General features: G+C 38.1%; 1 protein-coding gene across 1 annotated transcript; it reads right to left on the reverse strand.

Annotated features, from left to right (window-relative positions):
- Window positions 1-9,703: 9,703 nt before the first annotated feature.
- TDRD15 (tudor domain containing 15) lies at window positions 9,704-19,910 on the reverse strand. The gene is made up of 3 exons (XM_025170040.2): window positions 19,694-19,910; window positions 12,810-19,096; window positions 9,704-11,325 (listed from the first exon to the last, which is right to left on the reverse strand). The coding sequence occupies exons 1-2, from the start codon at window positions 19,749-19,751 to the stop codon at window positions 12,828-12,830; spliced, it is 6,327 nt and encodes a 2,108-aa protein (XP_025025808.2). The 5' UTR covers window positions 19,752-19,910; the 3' UTR covers window positions 9,704-11,325; window positions 12,810-12,827.
- Window positions 19,911-25,573: the final 5,663 nt, after the last annotated feature.

Genomic DNA, 25,573 nt, shown 5'->3' on the forward strand with positions numbered 1-25,573 from the left:
AGCATCAGTTTCACATCAGACACTGAGGTTTTATCTGCATAAATCCAGTCACTCTAAAAGTGCATAAATCTTGGAAAAGACCCTTTAAACTGGAAAGCAACTCCACCTAACTTTCATTCTCATTTGGCCCTGGAGCTTCTCCAGCCCACTCAAGAGGCTGCTCTCCCCTTCCACTCAACTTCATTTTTTACCATGTCATCAAACTTTAGCAGCATCAGCAACAGATGAGCACGCTTGAAAGAAGCGTGATGCCTCCTACTATCTAGCTGACTAGAGGAACTGGATGAGAGAGATAAAACACGATGAAGAGCCTCTGCAGCATGCTAATCTTTATGCCAACATATCAAGAGGAATAGCTCTAGGGAGCACTGAACACTATCCAGTTAACCTGGATTTTGTATACTGTGTGAGCTTACACATAATGGGCTCCCTGTCCCTCTAGATCGCCAGCGTCAGATGTTTTAATGGTATAACCTTTGTAGTAAAAAGCTCCGTTCTACCTGAGAGTTCCCATAAACAAAGAGTATTATGATACGTCTCTGGCGCTTCCCAGGGGCTCTGTTCCACTGCTCTTAGCCCCGGGGTGACTGCGCAATCCCCCCCGACTAGCAGCTAAGGAGCCACCAGCTTGCCTGTTACAGCACTGGGCCAATTTAACATAAAGCGCACAGCTTAGCTTTCCTGGAAACTGGCATCTTCAGCAACTTTGTGAAATCTTTTCATTTCTTTCCAGGGACTAAGGGAAAGATATCCAAGATACCAAGCTGTCAGTGTGGAAACATAATTGTCTCTGGACATCTACTATTCAAGAACAAGACAGTTCTGACACAACCCCTGCCATTTTACAAGGATCCACTGACAAGCTGTACAAAAGTGCTGGCTATGTCTGAAACTAGAACACCATGAAATGAAATTTGGGTAGTTTCTGTTACATTCGTAGCTGGGTATAGGAATACATCTAATTTAACTAGAATAAATGATGTGCTGTGCAGATTGGAAATTGAAATAACCAAGTCTTGGAGAACAGGTATATATATGTAACATCCTACAACTGCTGTATCATGCAGACTTGGGTTGTTGCTTTGTAAGCTAAGGAATAAACCTCTGTCCTGTGGAGTGGATTGTGAATATCAGCTCACAGCAGATACACTATATGATGTATAGCCTATACATATATGATAGCATACTAGGTGAACAATGGGTGGAGGCAGCTGACATAACTCTAGGGAGGACTAAGCTAAAGCATGTATGATTTAGATAACTGAAAAAGAAAATCAGCTCTTATAGCCACTATCTGGCAAGGTTATAACATGATTCCCTTAACCTTAATTAAAACAAGAGATACTCAAGCTGCACAATGGGGAAAAAGTGGACTAATTACACACCAAAATAAATAGGATTCCTGATGAATCCCAGCTTCAATTCAGTTGTTTCTTCTCTGTTGCATAGCTCATCCCTCCTTCATCTCTCCATCCCATTTTATTAGTCCCACATTAGAAATAGTGAAAAGGGATGGACTCTGTTCGTACATCCTGCTAAGCAATTGTTTGTGTAATACAACAAACAAAAGCAAATTATAGCTTAGTATAATGCATGAACCAGGCCATTATGTTCATCCATGGGGAACAAGAGAACAGTTTCTCCATGGTGATATGCATTTTTTTTTCACACATATTCTGCTATTACATTAATTTACCCTTCCAGCATAATGATATAATCTAAATTTAGTTCTGAGCTCAGCCTTTCTACTAGATCTTAAAGGTATCCTTTCCTATTGTATTTGGAGGTTAATCATAAGCTAATTAAAATGGATAGTAAGGCCAGACTTTGGAACTGGAAAACTTGGTCTCTGCAATCTAAAAAATCCAGATCTACATTCTTCATTTGGATAGTATTGAATCAGGTGATTGATCTCATAGCCAAGCAGTAAATCATCAGTTACAAAGAAAACCAAAACTGAGCTTCTCTAAATGGTGATTCTTTTCTTGGTGTATTCTGAACTGGAACCTTAATAAATTCTCCAAATATAAATACAGATAGTCCTCACTTACTGACTGTGCTGTTTAGTGACTGTTCGAAGTTACGACAGTGCTGAAAAAGTAAGTTTACAACCAGTCCTCGGATTTAGAACCTGTGCAGTGGCCCCATGGTCACATAATTGACATTTGGGCACTTCACAACTGGTGGGCATTTACACCCATTCCAGAATCTTGCAGTCACATGATCACCATTTGTGTGCTTTGCAACTGGCTTGCAACAAGCAGTCAATGGCAAGGCCAGCAGTAAAATTGGAAGTCACAGTCATGTGATGTCTCACTTTCAATGACCATGGTGATTCGCTTAAGGTCCTAAGTCTGTTGCAGTCATGTGATGTTTCGCTTAGCAACCGCAGTGCTTAGCAACGGACTTGCCAGTCCCAATTGTGGTCGCTAAGTGAGGACTATCTTCACTGTTATACAAACCTTTTTTTTTTTTTTTTTTGCTTAGTGGGGCAAAGCAGAATATTTCTCTTTCATTGCTTTTCTTTAAAGTTTCTCAGCATATGAAATATGGTATACATTTGAAAAGCAATCACTCATTTCTATACATGCTTACTCCAAGAATAAATCAGTGGACTGGTTTATGTGCCTAGGCCTGCAGTCTTTATATTGCAACAATTTCAGGAGATGTCAAAGAGAACTGGATAGTGAGCTTATCTAGGGGGCATCAGTTGATATGTGCAGTGTGTTGATTGCGCTATGCAGGAAGAGAGGCTTTGATTTATTTTTATTTGTACACCATTTACTAACACATTTTGCTAGTTGTTATTTTGTGTTTCTTTTTAGTGTTTTCAATAACACTGGAATATTTCCTTTAGGGTTAACGGGCAGCAATGAGAAGACAGGATCTGCAAGGCTTGGAAAGCAACCCCCTTTCTGTTGTTGCTAAACGGCCCTTCCTGTCTGTGCCGGTGGCCCTGGGAAAAATAAAAAGCAGGAATTTACAGCCCAGCAGAAAGACACAAAGCAGAGGTATTGGAGAGGGTTGTTTCCCCTCCAGACTGTTGCTAGCTGAAGTGATAAAGTGAAAGAAACACCATTATTCATTAACAGAGCTGAAAGGGATCAGGAATCTGTGGCCCTCCAGAAGCTGCTGAACTACAAAAACTAGCAGATCAGTGCAGATTTTATTAAAGAGGCATGTCAGAAATATGTACTATGGCCACAGCTTCCTCAGGACTGGGTTTTTTTTTTTTACATTCATTTATTGCAAGACCCCAAAACCTGGGACATGCCTCTTCACACGACATTTGAAAGTGGTATGTCCTACTCTTTCCCCCCACCCATGGACCAGCACAGTAGATTATGATCCATAACCTTTAATGAAGAGGGCTTCACAGTGGACAATTGGCCAACACAGCCTTACAATTATTAAATTTAATTAAAAATATAATTGGGAAGGGAGCTTAGGGGAACAAAAAGTTTTCCACGAGTTAACTTCAAGATTATTGCTTTCAACAATTAAGTGTCCTGGTTTATGTTTTTTAAATTGTTTAAGCTGTAGGTCAAACGTGTTAAAATAAGTCCATGCAAATTTGCCTTTTGTTGTTCACAGACTTATCTTTCCCCCCTTGTATTATTTCAGAGTTTTCTGTTTAAGTAATAAAGCTTCTAATCTTCTTTGCAGCAGTATCTACAGGCAGAGGAACAATTGTGGAAATACTCAGCTTTAATAGATCAGAAGCTTAGGGCAAACCAGCCATTCATCAAATAGAAATAACAACTCTGATTGGATGTATAATTCCAATTTCAACACCTCCAATTTTATTTTAAATAACAACAGTAGAATTACTTATTATTGTGCACTTGACATCTGTGGGCTTAACATCATTGTTCAATCATTACATAAAGTTACAGCAATCAAATACCATCCGAAGACTTTGTAAGATATGCATAATTACACATGCGCTTTAAGTCCTTGAAAAACCTTGCAAGTTATGTGTGATATTTTGGCAGAAAATTTAGTTACGTTTAACCTAAACCTTGACTGACTGAAGTCAATGGCCCTGAGTTAGTAAACTTAAGTCCTATTTGTTTCAGTGGATTTATGGCTAAGTCTAGATCCACCTACTGTTTTTATCTCACATTATATGAAATTTGCTCTACAGCCATTTTGTTAAACAGTAAGAAGGTGGGTAGATCAAAATTTTACAGATTAGAACAACAGCACCTACTTTAGTAGCAGAACTGACTGGGAAATGCCAGGTTTGAGAAGGCTACAGCAATTAAAGCAGAACTGCAGGATAATTCTACACATCTCTATTATATTTATTTACACCACTAGACACAAAGTAGATGTAGAGTTAAGAATTTCCTCCTGTTTTCATAAAGCATTCACTGTTAGTACTATTATCTGGCACATAAAGATGATCTGCACAATTCTGGTTATGAAATGAATTAAAACGTGTGTGTGCTTGTTTATTACATTTATATCCATCCTTTTCACTATAAATCAGGATAGCTCAGGATAATGAACCACAACATAATGTTTAGATGTTACAATCAAAACATCAGGGCAAGTCATGCGTGGATCAAGATGCGTCAGCTTCAGGAGCAAGGCAGCATGTATCATATAACATTTCCTTGTTCAAAAAGTTTCATCAGAGACAAAAGTGGCCTTCCTAGAACTACTTGCTCTGGGATCCTTGAAGAAATGTGGTTCCAACAGGCAAGCCTGGGTGCCATTCTTGCATTTTAAAAAAACGGGGGGAGGGGAGAATCCGCCCAAAATGGCAAAAATAGAAGGAAAAAAGAGGGAAAGCAAATGTCTTGCAAGAGATTGTTGACGACTTATGAATTCTCCATTAAGGCTAATTGAAGGAGACACTATGCTGGACAAAAAATACAAAAGCAACATCAATTTAGCCATAATGTCTCATACAGGAGTACTTCACTGAGGAAGAAGTCTGGATCCTTATGCAACACGACAGTAAAAGCTGTGTGCTTGTGTTATACACTAACTACCTGAACAGACTCATCCTGGTACATTTACTAAAGCAACAAAACAACCCTTTATTCAAGTTTCAGTGGCAACATATGTCTAAAGCAGCGCACATATGCAAATTATACCATGAAAGTAAGTATTCTGCATAATTTTCCACTGCAAGAACTGCCAAACATTTTCACAGTTATTTTTCATGGAAGGCTGTTCTTTTTTGCTTGCTCCTATTTATGAAAATTAATGCAAGGTCTCCACCTGGTGGCTCTGTGTACATCTCACCAGCATCCAAATGAGGTTACGTTTTTCACACTCATTGTATCCCATGACTTCCATTCCCAAACACAGAAAATTGGTGATTTCTGTGAGCCTTTATCTTGTCAGGTCAAAGCACATCCACCTTGTACAGGTTTGCCATGTATAGCAAATGTCCAGAGTCAGCTGTAGCATACATACGGTAAGACGCCAGTTGGACCTGGAGGCCTATATCCATAACAAGGCATTGTGAAAGATACACGTTAGCAGTAGTGTGAGCTTCATGGTTTAGGAGGGCATTTCCTAACCACAGAAATAGTGTTTAGTTTGCTGATTCTTGGATCTGACTGGAAGACAGTTACCTGGTAACAGAGGCAATGGAGGGGCTACAGGACTTATTGGAGCATTAGCAAAAAGCCCTTTGTTGTTGTTGTTGTTCTTTTTCAACTGATCCCAGGAAATGCAAACTACTGCACTTAAAGTTAGTTAGTAATCTGTAACAATCTTGACACTTCCTCCAACTGTAAGGCATAATCTGTGGAAAAGAGGGGGACACCGGACATGTTAGTGTGGAGTGGCAACATGGCTGCTGTCCATGCTCTTCCTGGCATGGAGGCCTTCAGAAATAGTTGAGGGCTCAAACAGGCACTGCGTAGCCTGGGAGGGCACTCCCCCCACCCTCAAATTTAACAGCTTTATCCAGAGCTATAGAAGCCTCAGGGAACTGGCTGCTAACATCCCTCTCTCCCCAAAGTGTTACTGATGCCATACATTCAAGAGGTGGCATAGCTCACCCCAGCCACAGATACAGATGTTCTTCCCCCTTGAAGCCCAAAATGCTGTCTCAGAATTGAGGGAGGTATTGGAGTGGTGCAGCCCAATATTCACTCTCCCCACAAGAAGCTTCAGCCCAATCCCTGGGTTGATAGAGAGTTGAGGACAGCAGACTCCTTCCCTTTCACTAAAGCATAGGGAGCAACAGAGGCTACTGTAATGAACTGCAGGAGGAAGTTGTGCCTGACACAGCCAAGCCCCTCTCTAACACACTTACTAAGGGTGCCAAGTATGGCCTGGCATAGCTGTGCCTGCCAAGACTGGTAGCCTGGAGTCTCCCAGCTCATCTGAAGGCTTCACTCCCTCTTTTCTTAAAAAGGACCTCACCCTTAGATCTACCTGGCTGGAAAATAAAACCTGATCAGAAAGCCCAGAAAATGTGGGTATAGGAACTGCACACACTGTTGAAGATTTGGACACAGAGAAAGTTGGAGATGGAGGAAGACATCTGGAGGCTACAGGAGTATCTTGACTGGAAGAAAAAGCAAAGCGGGAGCTGCCTGGAGGCTAAAGTCAGCTACAGTACCTGTGACAGAACCAAGCAGACATAGCTGTAGACAATCAGTAGGTATCCAGCAGTGAACAATCAAGCAGAGATCTGAACTGAATCTCAAGAGATAAATCCTTTTGTGTCTGCACATATCTTTAAAAGGCCTCCAAAAAAGAACCTGTAACACGTTCCCCACAACTCTATGAGGGACACCTGCAGACTCAGCATGAATTGTGTCAGGAAGGGATTATGAGAAATGAACCACATGGTACATAGATCCTGCAAGAATTATAGATCAGTATAACAGAACGTTTTTATACATTGATCAACTGAGGTTCTGGGTGACTGCAAGTTATGGGTGTGTAATCTGTGTCTCTTTAGATGTTACTATGCTAAAACCCCAGTATCCTTCACCAGTGGCCTGTTGCCTAGCACTACTAGGATTTGTGCAAAATCTGAAGGAACACTCATTGTACAGGATATTGGTGTAAACTCAAAAAGACTTCATACATGCTTGGTCTAAGTGAAGGGATTAAATAAGAACTAGGGTCTTAGAACAGAATCCCAAGTCTCTTGGGACACCTGCCTTCATGACCGAGTTTTAGGTAGCCAATTATACATATCATCAGAGCAAGATATCTTCAACTGGGGAGCATCGTACATATGTTGGACCGTGGTATGTTTTAAGCATGATTTGCTGAATAAACCACAATACCCATGTTCATAAATCAAACAAGTCTGCTTGGTTGACTGAAGCACAGGAAGTTATCTAAGGTATTTGCATATATTCAGATATCTTACATTTTATTGATTACCGAAGACAAGTCATTCACCTTGAGCGTATTGTAAACCAAGAATGAAAGCTTATGCATAATTTTGCACTGGTTCCCCAAGAGATTACCAGGTTTTATTTTAATCTTCTAGAATGCCAAAGAAGGGAATCCTGGGAAAATCTAATCCATACCTGTTCATCTTTTGGCAGAGTATTACAACATGATTCTGGCATCATACTTATAGCTATGTCTGTTATCTTAAAAACATTAATGGTTATTTATTTTAAAATAAGTATTTAAGAAGTCTTAGCCTTCCTTTACTTAACTTCTCTAATAATATATGATTGTAGCAACAGTAAAAGATTTTGCTACATTTGGAGACTAAAATATTCTATCAAACAATGAGCATAGTTTTTGTAAAGTCTTCCTTCAAATATCCTTCCTCCAGCCAGGAAGAGTAAAAGATGCTGCTGTTAGGAAGAAGTTGAATCACTAACGCTACACCCTCACATACAAAGACTCTTGCTGGGAGTATCTAGTATCTTAAATGTCCTCAATAGTAAAGAGCGGAAAACATTGCAGGAGTTAAAAATTACTTGCCATGTGGAAGAAAGGTTGTATCAGACCTGGGCAGTTCAAATTAGTTCCTCTAGGGCTACAACTGCCTGGTTTCACATTTAAAGTCTCAATCTCTAGAAAAGCAAGCTGGGAAGAAACGTCTGTAATAGAACTACCCAACAGTGAATCAAGTTAAGTGAGTCACATAGAGGCATTTGCTTTTATGGGTAACAGCAGCTTCCAGCCATTCAAGTAATCTAAAACGGCTTGAGTGCCAGGAGTTGTACTATACAATATATTGGGCTCAAAACAAATCCCCATCACCCTTTTGTAACAGAAAAGAGGTACACGCTAACCTGGCCCACATTTTAAGACTCACCAGTCTTTGACGAAGGCTTGACTCAGGCCAACTAGTCATGCTCACATTGCTAACATTTCAAACTGCAGCCAGTCAGATGTAAAGGTTTATTCTACAAGAGTTCTACCAAGTATTAGCCATTTTGCTTCTCACTATTCTGTGCTGTACTTATGTGAGGAGCTAATTTAGATTGTTAGCCTAGTTTCTTCTACTTCTGCTACAGGAAGAAGTAAAAAGGTTCCTCAGGTTGTTTCCTAGAACTTAACAAATTGCTATTATGTACCTTAAACATGGACCCCAACCTCCATGTTCTTTAAGATCTACCCACATAGATAATACACATTCTGGCATTACTTCTAGCTAAGTTTTTGTATGCTATTTTCCATATCTGCTTTGACTCAACATCCGAGGGCTTGCTCCAGATGCACCTGAAGTTTGCATCCAGCAGGAATGCAGTCATTTCGATAATGGTGCACCTCCCTGGAATGCCATCCCCAAAGAGGATTCCTATCCCCTTTCATGGTGTTCTTCCTGGTTAGGGTGCTAAATCTAATTCTTTCATAATATTTGTACCACAGATTTCAGTTGATCTTACTACTGCCTATTAATATGACTTGCTATTAAACTTTTGCTCTTGGAAAGGAATTATTATTATTCCTATATTTGGTTTCCTTGCTGTTGTTGTATTCACTAATTTTTGGTATCTTTTATTTTTATTATTGTTCTGAAAATCACTTTAGGTTTGATAAACAGAAAAAAAGGATGTGAGTTTTAAATTGCACCTTGAAGTCTATGCAACTGACTATAGACTCACATTTGCACTCTTGCAGGGACATGCACATCAATAAAACATACACTTTATGTCTTCATGGCAAAATAGCCAAGGCCAACTGCATATTGTGCTCAGTGTTGAAATAATACCAAGAACAGCAACAGTAACATAAGCAGTAACATAGCTTATTTTACATTAAGGACTACCTGACTTGGTAACACCTCCCTTCCATCTCTATTTTATAATATGAAGGTCAGTAACATGCTCCTCAAAGCCATGGCATCTATGGGCCCTCAACCTTTAATGTTTTTTTAAAAAAGCCAAAATCTCCTAGGATTTAGGGTGAATTGAGTGAGGGGAGGGGAAATTGCACAATGGTGCTCGGCACCTGAAAAGAATCCTGCCTTAATGCCTCATGTAAAAATAAAATCTCATTGATTTCAGAAATATATCTTTAATATTCTCTCTCTCTTTCTCTCTCTCTCTTCCTCCCATGAAAGCTTCCGCCAACTAAAGGCTGGCATGAGAAAGCATCAGACAAATACAGCTTTTCCTACAGCTTTACTGTAGCTGTATTAAATTTGTACCACCAGTTTATTGCTGCTTAATAAGAATTTTACATCATTGGAGTTAAAGAATATTATTTTATTTAAAGAAAAATATACTTTATGAATACCATTAAATATTCAAACACACCTTTTTTCAGTGCACTCAGCAAGAAAGCTCACGTTTACACTATATAACCAGAAGATATGTTTTCTCACCAGTACTTATCAATAATTTTACATAAAATGCTAAGTCTTTTTGAACTAATTTGAGTTTACATAAGCACCCCATTTGGGTTCATATGGATATTAAAAAACTATAACTCCTGTTGTTCTTGCCTGTTACAAGAATAAATGTTTCACTGTTACTCCCAACAAGCCCTATGGCCAACTGGAGGCTTTGGTTTGTCTGGTAGCACTTTTAAGCCATTTAAGTCTTACACAAATGCGTTTAGTTATATCAACTTAGGTGTTTCAAAATGTAAAGTTTAGAACTGTTGAAATGTGTTGAAACTAACAGAAACGATCAAGCTGTCAGGAGAGTGTTCACCTTTCAACATACAGTAGCTTTTCCCTCTAAGCAAAATTGGAAAAATCCTCACTACTGGGGCTCAACACAGTACAAGCTGCAATAAAAATATGTACAACTTCCAAGCATCCTAGTGCACGGATAAGATTTAACTGGGTTTTAAATCATGATTTCTATTTACCTGTCACTCATTTTCTCCTATGTGAATGCACAAGTTACTAAGCAAGTATAACAAAAGAAAACAGATTTAAACTATTAAATTACAGTTCTTGCAAACAGGCAAGAATTGGTAAAAATCAATTCAGTATTAAACTTCCCTATAATTAATGAAATGTCCATGACTTACAACTGTCTTAATATATGACCTACATCAAAATATATTCTGCAGTTTAGATGGAGACTTTTTGTTCTAGTAAGCAAAACAGAGCATTGCAGAAGAACACTGGAATAGCCAAGATTTATGGGAGTCCATAGCTAAATCTGTATTTTATTAAAATGTAGTTACACTGAAATGGTCAATTGAAATCATTGAGATTCTTTTCCTATTATATTTGTTTAAATTCAAGCTTTCGGCAGGTAAAAATAAATCAACAGGATTTGGCAGGTACACAATCGATACAACTGTATGACTCACCCCACAAAACCTAGCAACATATAGAACAAGGAATTCTTGTTTTTCACATTTCTGCATTTTTTTTCCAACATGAGCAATGGCCAAAATACAGGAGCTGTCTCTTGGGATACATTGCATTGCATTTCAATAACCCCCCCCCCAATAGTTTCTAATCATATTTTGAATTTAGACAAAATTCCAAATGATTATTACATATAAGTACAGACTTTAACAACACAATAAAAATTTAGTACAAGCTGCGAGATGGTCTTTGTCCAGGAAGATATCAGATTAATTTTGCTGAAAATCATACTAAAAATATTTCCTTTTCCATTTTGTCATTGTCCCAATGCTAAATCAATTACAGTAGAGAAGGTTTTTGAAAAGCATGAAACTATATGTGCATGACAGAGGAGGAGGGGAACCAAACCAAACACTAATGAACCTATTACACTTTTTAAGAGTTATGGGGTTCTGGTCTGGACTTCTGTGACAGATAAATTATAAATTTATAAATGAATATGTTCTGCATACTTTTATTGCATTACTTTTCAAATGAATGTTGATCTGTTGTCCATTACTTGTTCTCAGTTGTAAAAATCCATCATCTCAGATTTTAACCTAAAAAATGCAAACAGATATATTAGGAAGAAAATATACATAACATAATAGTTTGCCCAGGTTTATTGTAAAGTCATATCTGCCTTTTTACAGAGTTATTTAAAAAATTTTTACCTTCTAAATTTTGAATAAAGTCTGTCCGTCTATCTATCTATCTATCTATCTATCTATCTATCTATCTATCTATCTATCTATCTATCTATCTATCTATCAACTTTCATTGACCTGTAATTCTTTAGTTCTGGTTTCTAAAGGACAGTCTATGCTTCTGCAATGAGATGAATGGATAAAGTGTCTACTGGGCTACAAACTCAAGAGAACTATACAGAGTCATGTCTACATGGACTATAGAGCTTTCCTCAAGTTAGTGCATTTGCTCTGCAGGACGTAATGGAATTGAAATTCAACACATATGGGGGCACTGGCTTGGGAAAGGCCGAAATCTTAATGTGGCCAAATGATGGCAAGAGGACTGGATACATTCATAGAAAAGGAGAATGAGGAAGATTTAAATGTATGTAGAATGTATATTATTCCATAAATCTATATAGAATGTATGTATGTATACACACAGACACACATATATACATACATACACATACACGCACACATATGCATGCATATAGAAAAAAGCTCAATATTTCTAAGTGAAAATGCCCTCTAGCCTTTTAAGAAGCCATTTTCCTTCAAGTGAGCCTAAATCAAGTGCCCAAGCCATGCCAATGCATTCTTGGACACCAACGAAATGAGCATCTGACTGAATTCCATATTCTATAACTCTTTCAACTAATCAAGAACATTAGTGTCTGATCTGGGTCGTGCTTCTATAAGTTTGCAGTCATTCAGTCTATTACTAACTTCAGAAGTGAAGCGAATAGTTTCCTTGGATTTAGGCGGGAAAGAAGTAAAAAAGCTGATGTCATCAGCATACTGGTGGCACCAAACCCAAATACTGTGGATGTTTCCGAGCAGTTTCCAGTGGCCACAGCATCCAATAGGACTCTCTAACACCTTTTGAAATCATATTTCTAAGAACTTAACCCATTATAAAATAGTGTTCCACACCTGAAAGCAATTCTGAATGAGATTCTGGTTGAAACCTGCCAAGATGCTCGGCAGAACAACTGAGAACATTAGTCTGCTGTCGAATTCCTGGCAGACAGTCCCCCAAGAGGACCAAATAGTCTGCTTCATAATAAGCCCTAAAGCCCGTCTATAGATAATCATATTGTGGCGGATTGTTTCTACACCCATCCATGCTGGGCAACCCCATATAGATTTGATGCATCCCACACTGCATTATATGTGGAATGTAATATATGTAGTTGCCAAACTTGCAGTATGGCAGTTTATGCATGGGAATTAGATGCATGACTCTTTTGCTCCCAGCCTTAAAGGGAAGTCCAATCTACCCTTCCTATTATATATAAAGCAAATAATAAAATAATTTTATATAGTTGTTTTAAGTGTCATTTAAAACTGACCTTTCATGTGAATAATGTTCAGTTTTCTTCACGAATCTGGATCTGAGCACTCTTGGAGCCAAAAAGCAACTTGTGATCAGCTTTTGGTATGTTTGTAGAATACATTTCATTGAGTTGTTCTCTGCCGCAACATTGGTTAAATAATTTCTCATCACTCTTATGCAGGTTTCCATAATTTCTTCTACTGCTGTGCAAAAAAGTCTCCTGGCAGCTTTTTTTCTTACGATGTAATTTCTTTGAGCTGTTCTCCTTTAAATTTTTGCAATCAACACACTTCAATTGAAAAATTGAATTCTGTGGATCTTTCTTATTTTTATTTAAGGCAAACTGTGCTTCAGAGTTCTTCTCACTGCAGATCTGGAGTGGATCACAAATAGTATGTAAATTCGATAGATGAAGCTCAGCACAACTAGTTGATCCAAAGGATGCAGTTTTATAATACAAGGCACAACCAGAAGCAACCAATACATCTGCTGCATTGTTTTGCTCACAAAAAACATCTACTTCTAGCTTCAGTCCACAATGAGGCTGCTTGTATTGGAATGTGAGACCTTGTCTACCAAGAAATTCTTGAATTTTAAGTTTGGCTTCATCATTCCAGTGTTTTCCATCAGCAGGTGTTACTCCAAACAATGAGCAAGGATAGGTTAATCGTGGCAAATTAGCCAGCTTTTCTGGGATAACCTTCAGCTTAAGGATATCAGAGATGGGAATGGGAGCTGATAACCCATCATCAATAAAAGTAAGTATTAATGTATTGGAGTCTTTGAGCACTTCAGAAACTTCAACTCTGTCCCATTTTTCATTGGGTCCATTTTTTATTAAGCAGCTGGCACCAGGAACTACACATTCTTGTGGCATAGTTGGGAGGTTTTCTGGAAGATCAGAGAGCAGTTTGAACAATGTTCTCAGAGTTTTAAATGAGTCTTCTAACTGGATACAGAAGTTTGAAGGATCGATGGCTGAAGTGACAAACCCAGGATAGTGCTTATTCTTCTGAAATTGTACCCATGGAATTGAATTTGACCTGACTGGGAGATCAAGTGATTTGCTTACATTAACAATTTTTGGTAAGCTATGTCTCTCTAACTTTGTTTGGTAAGATATTTGATGACAATATTCCAAAAATAAAATTCCATCTATTAAAATATCTACTTCCCAAATAAAAGCAGATTCTAAGTATCTCAAAAATAAAATCTTTATCTCACAATATTTTATCTCCTCCATCATTCTCTCAAAAGACAAACCTCTTAGATTTCCAAACCAAATCCATTTACAAAGCACTGCATTCCTGGGAATACACTTTATTTTTTCACTCAGCACATGTGTATCATGTAGTGACACTATTTCATATTTTCCCACATCCACAAAAAGAACCAACATACATTCCTCCTTCACATATTTTTTAATAACTTCAGATCGATACCATTTCAAGGTTTCATTTGATCTTGCCAAACATTCTAACCCTTCTTTAATCTTTTCCAGTGTAATAAAGCACTTTTTTTCTACCTCTTGGGCAACCAATACATTTAAATTGAGGATTGTTTGTGCATCCTTAATTAACTTCACATAGAAGTTCCCATTTCTTGAAATATGACCAATTTCAGCTATTTCTAACTGTCCAGGCTTTATATTTTGGCAGTCAATTTTAGCAGGTCTGATTTTAAAGGTTCCACACAAAGTTTGACTTTCTGATTTATCTGGATCATTACTATCAGTTTCTGAATCTATTATTGGGAGCTGTTTCGTGTTGCGGTCAAAGTTTAATGTAAGTATGTTCTGTAAACCTAAATGGATTCCCCTCTCCATTAATTCATCAGTCATAGATATTCCATGACAAATTATATCAACCTCCCACTGTTGGTCATACTGTTGTAGAAACTCAATCATGACTGGCTGATTAATTACTTGACTGATAAAGTAAGCATCCATATTAGTACTCCAGTTTTTATCTGAAGACAAATACTTTGCTTTACTAAGGAAGCAATGTATGCTGAGTCTTGGTACGTTGAGGAAACACTTTTTTATTTTGTAGATTTTTTTTGAATTCACAGTTGCTGTGTTACCATAGTCAATAAACTCTACTTCAAAAAACATATCGGCTATGACTTCTCTAACTAAAGCTCTGTATAGGCAACAATCACCTTCATACTCTGCTAAAACAACATCATCTTTCTCAAGTTCGGCATCTATTTCTGGCTCTATAAGCATTCCGCCATTCAGTTCTCCAGCAAGCTGCACAATTTTATTTTCATCCTCTGAACGATGAACATAGAAACTTGAAAGATTAGCTATATAAGAAATATAACCCCAAACTTTAGAATTTATATGAATATCAACTTGGGGAAGATTTGCGTACTTTCGTTTAGTCTTGTTGCTTTTTTCCTGTCCTAAACTATTTAATTTCAGCATATGTAATCCAGTCCTGTTATCTTTAATCTTTGACTGCACACTAGGGTGATCAATAGTGTCAGTATTGGATTCTTTGTAAGTACTTCTATATCTTTGTCTCAAAACGTTTTCCAAAACAGACTCTGCATTTTCCAAAGTTGATGGAAACTTTGCAGGTCTACTGCCCTGCTTCTGTTGATTAATTACTATTTTGTTTCCATATTTAATATGAAACTTATCATTTTGATTCCAAGAAACTTTGTCTGCTTCAGTTTTCCACCCAACTTCTTTACTTTTAATTTCTGTTTCATCTATATCCAACCTTATTTTATATGCCATATGTTTATTTCCAACACACTTTTTAAAATCCTTTTTTATATCCTTTGGGTTCAGATCACATTTGATATGCTTTAGTAAATCTTTAATCTTTCCATTTATTTGTAGTTCTCCATCATACAACTCCATACCAAACTGCCCATCAGATTCTTTAGATACTATTACTGCTTTCAACTCCTTTCCCAAATAATTTTTTTCAAACCACACTTTTATTTCAGACGGAATTTCAACATCTTTTAGATCTGACAGATAACACTTGATAGCTTGCATTGGTGTGAACATTAATTCTGAAGCATTATTTGGAATAGGAACCAGTTCCTCTTTTGCTACCAATTGTTTATTTCCAAAGTCCACAAAATATACTGGCCAGTAATCTGATGACTCCATAGGAGATGCTAAAGCTCTGTAGAAGAAGCCATCCTCAAGATATTTTGCTATGCATAAACTGTGAGCATTTATTTGGATTGCATGACTTGTTTTTTGGCTAATTTCTGAAATATTTTTAAATATTTTGTCTCTCTCATCTCCATTTCTACTTAATTGGCAATAGAATTTTGTAGGGCTATATATATAGGTTACATATACTTCCTCTTCATTTCCAATTTCCATATTAAAAGATGAATAATAAAAGCTACACAGAGAAAATGATGTTATAAGAGATCTTGCACATTCAAAAGAGTAAATTTGTGCATGGCCACTTCCAAAGAGAAATTGCCTTAAACTAGTAAACGGAGTCTTCAAATCAACAATGTAACATAAATAGTTGGGAGTCTTAAAAAGCAGGGCACAAATTGAACAAATCAGTTGTCCATTGGAAGATGAAACAAACCTTCTAAAATCACTGCATATCTCAGCAGTCCAATCATAGGGGTCAAATATTAAGGATTCAGTGACACTATTAAGACAACATCTGAATGCCTGACGTTCCAAAATCAGGAAGTTTGGATGAATATCCTGAAGATCTTTCGCCAAAACTCTTTCCTTGTTACCATAGTCTACAAACATTACATCAGTTTCAGTTTTGGATACATGTCTCAGTACAACAGCTCTGTACCACTTTCCATCTGTAGAATATTTCACAACACAGGCAAGCTTTCCACTTTCATATGGCCTTTTCTGAGTGTTGTAAAAATTCTGAAGTTGTTCCATCATATTATTTAGCTTGGGTAGCTTGTTTTGTATCTGACATGAAAAGTTGCCTGGTGAAATAATATGACAACATACAACATCAAATACAGAACCTGGTTTAAATCTGTACTCTTTATAGCATTCTACTCTATCTGTTTTACAAAACATTTTCCCATATTTATTGGAAAGTATGCTTTTCCACATTGGGAAAATCCTAGCATTGTCTTTTGTCACAACATGAGTATTCAGCAGCTTTTTATTGTGACCAGTATTTTTAGGTATCAGTACTTTATTGTTCTGTTTAACTGTTTCACTTTGTTTTTTTGTATTTTTGCTTTTTTTTGAGCAGTGTACTTGAGAACTTACAATTTTCAAAAATGGATCTTGTTTTACCTCCCAGTATTCTGCACATCCAGCCTGAACCATAAGCCTGAGAACATCACTTTGCTTGGAGCCATTCATACACTGCACATTGACAATGTAATTGTCCTTTTGTTTTGCAATAACATGCAGAGTGATTGGTTTGCCAACCACAACTGTTTTAAAGAAATCTGTTTCTTTTTTAATCCATATACCTTCAATTGGAAATGCATTAGCAAGTGTACAGAACATGGCTAAAGCTGGTAATTCCTGAAACTCTGGAAGCAAAATCCTCACATCAAACAGTGGCACTGTTTCAGTGTTCCCAAAATCCAAAAAATAAACATCAATGTTATTGTCTACTACTTGTCTAACGACAGCCCTATAAAAATGCATATCCTTGCTATACCGTGCACAACATAGCCTTCCAGGCTCTGGGTTTTCTAGAATGTTATCATTCACTTCATTTCTATCATAAACATCTGCAACTTTCTTCATTAAGGCTTCAAACTCATCTAACAAATCATTTGTTTGCACCCAAAAATTTGATGGATTCAAAACATAAACTGCAAAAGCAACACAGACTGAATCTATTTTCATTTCGGCTCTTTTGCAAGGGATTGTTAAAGGGGAGCAGAGTAAATGAGTATCCTTTTGATTAAAAGAATGACTTGATTGTTGAGCAGTATTGTAAACATTCTCAGCCAAGACAGAGTTCACACTAGAATTTTGTACATTCCCATCTGTGCAAGAGACTTCCGTGTTATACAAAGGGTAGTGTTTTGGAACCACATCATTTTCCCAAGATAGATATTCACTTGTCAGTGTGAATGCACATTTACGTAATGTAACATAATATAAGTGTTCATTACCATTGAACAGATCTATGTGGGCCGAAATAACCTGTTGTGTTAATAGAGCTTCCTTGAATTCTTCTAGCTGAGCATGTCTCACTGTTCCATCCTGATCACTAAGACATGATAGAGCACAAGGAAATGAAAACATAGGTACTGAAATAAATTCTGGTTGAAGCTTCAAAATACACTCAGAAGGCACAGCTTCATAGTTGCCAAAATCCATAAACCAAATCTTCACTTTGTTATCAAAAAGTAGCTGTTGTATTACTCCTCTCTGCCACTGACCATTTTTTCGTCTAGCTGCACAAAGGACTCCAAGATTGTCACGAGATGGAAGTTTTACTTTGCTAATAGTTTCATAATAGGAAGACATGTCTGTTGTGAATTTATCCAGCTGTACCTGTTGTCGAAGTAACTGGCAATAAAATTTACTGGGACTAACTGCTACTGATATTTTTACTTTCTCTACAGCACCAATAGACAAAATTGGTTGAAGTTTACTTAGAATTGGTTGAATATCTGGTTGAATACCAGCACCGCAAAATAGAGAACCTGGCCTTGTATATTTCTGTTGCAGTAAATCTGGCATTTGTTTACAATGGGATTCATGTGGAAATTCAGTTAACATTTCAACAATAAGATGGAAAGTATCTACATCAACTAGTTTTCCTAGTCTGAATTCAACCATATCATTAGCAATTTTGGGCACCTCAAGAAGAAATGTTTGGTGTGGCAGAACAGCTTGTATATGACCTTTAATCTGCAAGCCTATCAAGGATAAAAAGTAATTAAAAGCTTTGGCAGTCCATTTTTCTTCAATTGGAAGCACGTTTGCAAAAATCCCACAAACTATCTTTGGAGGAAGCTGAAATAATTCATCAATGGGAGATGCAAGGTGAGTTTCATGCACTGTCAGTATTTTCCCATTGTCCACAAAAAATACTTCATAGATGTCATGGCTTTTTTGTATTACTCTTCCTCTGTACCATTCTCCACAATCTGAGTCTTCAGCTAAACAGAACTCACCAACAGCAACAGGGTCTCTCACTTTGGGTACTTGCTGTATTTCTCTTTGCAGTATGTGATAATCAAACTCACAGTCTGTGTTATATTGGCCTTGAAATTTTACAAGGACATCTTTTGGATCGTAGTATATATTAGTTATCTTCACATCTACGTCTAGAAATTTTCTTGATGAAGATGAATCCATTCCACCTGGAAAACCAGTATAAAATTTAACATAATGTTAAATGTTTATTTTTCACTTTAACATTTAACAACCCTATCAGCAACTTTGCTTATACTGATACTACAATCATATTCCTTATCTAGAGGTAGATGCTACAGTAACTCCTATTATCAGCCTAAAGAGATAGTTCTGATGAGCACCAAAGTATGAAGTTCTTGCAGAACTTCAATTATTGACAGATTGTAAAATATGATTAATAACTAGAATGGATGATTTAATAAAATATGGACAAGCTGTATGCTTGGGTATCCCTTCCCTTCTCTCGTGTGTTTTGTCCTACATTGCCAGTACAGTTTCTCTTAGTTGGATGCAGCTGTGTCATTAAATGAGAAACAAGAGGAAGCATGGGGACATTTGAGAGGAAAAAGCAGGCAGAATATGGCAGGGTGCATCCACACAGTGACTAGTTTTACAAATCAGGTCCAGCCATTATTACTTTTAAGTCATAGTCTGCTGAACAAGCCACAACGTGTAGGTCCGCACAGCACATTAAGTCCAAAATCAAATAGGCCAGATTATTATTCCAGGGTTTGTAGAGGGAGTTTAGGTGGGGAGCGACTTACCTCTGTCCCGATTTTTAACAACCAAAGCAGAGCTTCTCTCAGAGCCTCCTTCAGACATTTGCCTGGACGCCGGAGGGTCAGGAACAGGGCCGCCCCCGCAGCCTCCCCCGGAGCGCCTCTGCGTATCCAGCCGCCGCAGCAGCGGAGCACGCAGCGCGAAAGGCGGGAGAGGGGCGCTTCCCGCCGGAGCCGCTGAGACAAGCGCGTCAAACCAGCCCTTCCTCCCTCTGATTTGCAAGCTCCGGAGAGACGGCGGAGCGTGGGCGTGGCCACGGCGCTGGGCGAGGGCGGTGCGGGAAGCTGGAGCTCGGCGCGGTAGCTGCGCAGGCGCGGAAGCGTTTTGAAGTTCGGATTTCATTTTGACCGAATATAACTTTTTGGCTGCGCGACATTGGGGACGGACGTTTGCTTTCCCTTTGGGAAACAAACGATTCATTATACCTGGAGAGATGTTTGCTTTCATTCCGCTCAAACATTTCATTACATGTTACCTGTCAGCAAAGGGCCTTATATTGTTAATATTTCATATGATTTTCCAAAAAACGTGTATTTCAGTCCATACATACCATTATAATTTAGCCCATATCACGTAATGGCAGAGAAGCCCAGCAGATTTATTTCATGGCAGCCCTGAATCAGTCCCAGAAACTTTTAAAAACCATGAATTAGAGAAGCATTAGGCTGTGAATTAGTAAGAATCCCCACGTTTCCTTTAAGATTATTTTAATAACATTAATAAAAGGTCCCATTGTATTTCTGCAAAATTTGTTTTTTAGGGTTACTAAAAGTCTTTAGATGAGTTTTAAAAAACTGGCAGAAACAAAAACATGAATGTCAAAATAAAAATCAAGAGTGTAAATTCAGTGCAATCTGGGTAATATTTCTTAAGCGGATGGTGATCTGGAAAGCTACTTAAAGTTAGACTTCAGGTGTTTTTAAGTTTATGCTTATGCAGAAGCATTTTTTCATTTTGAAGGGGATGTCTCTTCATCACTTGTAATGCAAATCATTTCAACCAACATTTTAAAAATAAATATATGTTCAACTATATGGAATTTATCACATGGTGTGTGATCTTAGTCCATTTTATTTCTCACAGTGGCCAACAAGATGCCTCTTAGATGCTTGCAGGCAAGAGACAGAATCAATATCCTTCTCACATGGTGTTGTCCTGTAACTAGTATTCAGAGTCATTCTGTCCCCATCTCAAAAGAAACACTGAGTCCTCAATATCAATAGCCCTCGACAAACCTGTCTCAAGTCTCCTTTTAAAGCCATCCAGTTTAAAGGCCTTCTCCACATTTGTGGTAATAAATTCCATAAGTTAATTATGAACTGTATGAAGAACTTTCTCTTTCTAGATTTCCTTCAGATATCTTCATTTGGATGGGCCCTGGTCCTGATCTGAAGGAGAGAGAAATACTTGTCTACTTTTTCCATGCTATGCATGATTTTATCACCTTGATTATGTCCCTACCCCAGTCACCTTTTTTCTAAGCTATGGCCCCAAACATTCTAAGACTATTCTCATAGGGAAGATGACACCCCAACATTTTGGTCACTCTGTTCTGCATTTTTTCCACCTCTATTATATATTTTTTCAAATGTGGTAACCAGAACTGTACAGAGTATTCCAGATATAGAAATGCCATTGATTTACATAAGGGCATTACAGTGTTGGCATTCATCTTGATTGTTATGGCCATTAGAAGGTTTGAGGTCGAACTTTTATTTTAAAGGGTTATATGGACAATCTCAACTCTACTAGATCATTTTCTCCAATCTTCCTTCATTATATTGCCTTTTATAGTGCATTATATTGTGTTTTTGTTATTACTATATTTCTTTGGTCTTTGACTATAAATCAATAAAAGATAAGTAAAGTATTCCAAATGCAGACATACCATAGGTTTGTATGAGGACATTACAATGTTAGCATTTTTATTTTCATTCCCTTTCCTAATGCATAGAATAGCTGCTGTACACTTACTCAACATATTCATTGAGCTGTCCATTACGACCCTAAGGTCTTCTTCAGACAGCTTAGACTCCATCAGCATATATGTGAAGTTAGGGTGTTTTGCCCCAATGTGCATCACTTTAAGTTGCATTATCAATTGGTTGACCATTCACCCAGTTTAAAGAGGTTCCTCTGGAGCCCTTCAGTAAGCTTTGTTTTTTTTACCAACCTTAAGAGTTTCATATTGTCTGCAAATTTGGTCAGCTCACTGCTTACCCCAAGTCAAGATAATTTAAGTACCATTCTGAATACAGATCTTCCAGAGACTCTACATCTTAATAATCTCTATTGAGAAAATTGCCCATTTATGCCTTCATTTAACTTTTTTTTTTAACCATTTAGCAATTCATAAAAGGGCAGATTGCCTTATTCCATAACTGCTAAGTTTACTCAGAGCCTTTAATGGGGAATATTGTCAAAAGCGTTTGAAAATCCAAATGTTCACTATCAACCTTTCAAGCAAGACATAATATTTTGCCTTCAGCATTATTACAGGAAAGATACTTTAAAATCTCATTTGAAAAACATGTTTGCCCATGTGGAACTGGAGATGTTGAAACAATCCAACATGTGTTATTTTATTGTACCATCTATAGAGATTCCCTAACCCTAACCCTAATGTCTATATCCTGCCTCTTTCACATCAGTACCCTAGGCAATATGACAATACTTATATGCTCTTAGAGCTGTTTATAACTCAAATCGTAGCAAAATACTGCGTAGCAGCTATGAAAATTAGGCATTAATTGGTGAAAGGTCTCCGGTAGTTGTAACATACTTCCATTTCAACTATTACAATTGCCTGTATTATTCTACTTTTATTTAATGATTTTTAGCTGTTTTCAGTTATGCCTTTTATCTCTGATCTTTGGCTGTAATAAAGATTCATTTGTTTGCTTGTTCACTGTCAATGGTCATCTCCACCCACGTGTTTGCTGAAACTCTCAAAAAAATGCTTGAAAGTTGTTTAGGCAGAATTTAAATTGTGGAATCTACAGGAAGTCCTCGCTTAATGATCATTTGTTCAGCGACCATTCAAAGTTGTAGCTGTGCCATTATGGCCATTGCAGTGCCCCCACAGTCATGTGGTCAAAATTGGGGCGCTTGGCATTCTGCCCGCACTTAAGGCCGCAAGGGCACTTCAACTCCCCCCCCCCACTTGCCTATCTCCCCCCATCTCTGCCCTTTTGGCCATCCTGCACAGTGGTATTCTTTGGTGGCGGTGGCAGCGCTGGGGAGAGACCCGGGGCCTTCAGCAGTCTCAGCCAGCCAATCCTGCCCCTGGGCCTCTATTTCAGCCCCAGAGTGCTGCCTCAAGCCTTGTGCTATGGCCAGCCACCTCAGCACCACAGCACAAAACCCCAGCCACCCCCATAGCCCTGCACTCTGCAGGTCCTGCTGTGCCCAGCTGACCTTCACCATCTTCCTCCTGCTGCTGCTGAGGCATGCCTGGCCTGGCCCTAGGTAAGGCAGCCGCTGGCCACTCCTGGCTTTCTTCCAGAGGCTGCTCGTGCTATTCTTTGAATAGTTTTTGAGGCTTCCCAAAGCATCGCGAGGATGGCATGCACAATTTAGAGAATGATAGGTGTGGCCTCCTCAGGAGGTTTCAGAAGGCCCCAGAAGGCCTTACGGAGGCTTGGGGCTGGGAGGGACCAAGCCGGGAATGGCTTGGATCAGGCTGGGTCCTTGTGGGAAGAGCAGGCTGTTGAGGAACAATCACAGCCCCCTATGCTGCCTGCCTCCCTTCCTATCTGAGCCTTCTCCCCAGCGTCAGCACAGCAGTTGCCAATAAAGCTGCAACCTTGAAACAGGTGTGAGACAGGAGGAGGACAGAGGAGATGGGTCTGTTTTGGTAGCTCTGCAGCAGCAGCGAACAGAGAAGGCAGCCAAATAAAAGGTGTTTTTTTTCTCACAGAGACTGAAGTGTCCAGAGGAAAAAGAAGAGGCCCAGCAAAGCCCAGCCCAGCGTTGGGAAGGTGCAAGTGTTTTACATGCTGTCCGTTAATAAAGAAGAAAAAAAAAATAGAAGAAATCCCAGAGAGAGAGAGAGGGAGAGAGGATTTAAAGACAGACCAGGGTCTGTAAGAGTAAAACACTGTTGTATACTAGTAATAGCAATAGTAATAGTATACTAGTAATAATATAGCATACAAGCAGAAGTCATAGTATAGAGTGTAGTATAGTAATAGTAGAATATAGTATACAGAAAATTGTATAGTGTCATTAGTAATAGTAATGTGTAGAATAAGATAATAGTCATAGACAGAACTTGCACATATATATTTGTATATTTCACGTTTGTATTTTGGATAGTTCTTTTCAAAATAAAACCTCTCTCCAACCCTTATAGGGAGATATAGAAATCCAAGTGTCTAGGGTCCAGTGCTTTTGGTGGCTCTTTTGAGCCTCCCCTACTTAGGGGATGCCTTTATCTGGCATCCTCCCACTTGACTTGGCATGTAAGAAAAAAAGATTCTCTCCCACTTACTGCCACTACTACTACTAACAATACTAAACTCGGTAGCATCACCTTCTGGCCTTTATAGTGTTGGCCAGAGAAAAACAATCCCACGTCTTTAAAGAAGAAGAAAATGATAGCATCAAAATATAATTTTAGAAAAATGATCTTTATGTAAAAATAAGAAAAAGGGAAATGTAAAACTCCCTTTTAATTTTAGGGAGTTAAACAAAAATAATTACAGGTTGATTCAATGAAGTATTTAGCACTGATATGATCAGGAACAGCAGCTTAAACACCAATTTCCCATAGAATGGTACAAAAGAGAAGTAAGACTGCTGAGCAGCACATGCAACGATTCACCAGCTCACTTTTGTCTGGAAACACTCAAGCTGCACAGGGAAAAAAAACAAAACATAATCCCACTGAGCTGTGCAGTGAACATAAATCTGGAGACAATAATTACAGATACTAAAATCTCAGAGACCTTAAAGCATGTAATTGGACCACACATTAAAATAAAGCATAAAATCCTGATGGAGAGTTCCAGCTAAACCTATCTACCTGTAACTTGGAGATAAGCCAATTAGGAATAATAATTTTCTGCTGCTGTTTCTATGTTTCTCCTTCCTACCAGTTTCAGAGTGAACTTCCTTCATCTGTTTTGCTCCCAGGAATCTCTGCAGAGATCTCTCTACCAGAGCAGAGACATAAGACCAAGTTTATTTTAGGACCCATTCCAGCTTCCTTTTCCACAGAGCTACTGTAGAGCTACCTCTATCTTTGCTTCCCTCAGAAAGCCATATGCCCAGGATCATCTCTGATCTCCAGATCTGCTTTCCAAGCAAAGTGAGTAAATGGAGGAGGGGTTTATCTGGACACATCTGGTCCTTCTTGCCCATTCACTACAATTGGGTTTACTCTTCCTTACATTATGGAATACATTCCAACTGAGACCAACGTATTGGAATTTTAACCTTCAGGTACTATGAAGAGATTTAGCCCCTTATCATTTTAGTCTTTTTTTATCTGTCCCCTCATTTTTTCATCTGTCCCCTCTTTGTTTCCTTTTTGTAACCAAAGATTTCACTTTTGTTATCAACCAATTTCCCAGTTAGTATTGCAAAACAAGTTTTCAGAAGCCATAAAACACAAGATTAAAACAAAAGTTTTCTGCTGCCAGGACTAAAAATAAATTATCCTTTTTTTCTTAAAATGCGGGCTAGAGAATTAGAGAAATTCATCTACTAACTTTATTAAAATTTATATTAGCTCTGGAGTATTCCACAGAAACTGGTGTTTGGATTTAACCTGCATGCTTCATGCTTGTTGAATGTTTTGAGATTAGTGTGGGAGAGGTGGTATTGACATATTGTAGTGGTAAGCCATTTATTATAAATTC

The sequence above is a fragment of the Python bivittatus genome, unplaced genomic scaffold (assembly GCF_059951505.1).
Source record: "Python bivittatus isolate LINGU-HERP-01145 unplaced genomic scaffold, Pbiv_v1 ctg000020_np1212, whole genome shotgun sequence".
In the NCBI taxonomy this organism is placed as follows: domain Eukaryota; kingdom Metazoa; phylum Chordata; class Lepidosauria; order Squamata; family Pythonidae; genus Python; species Python bivittatus.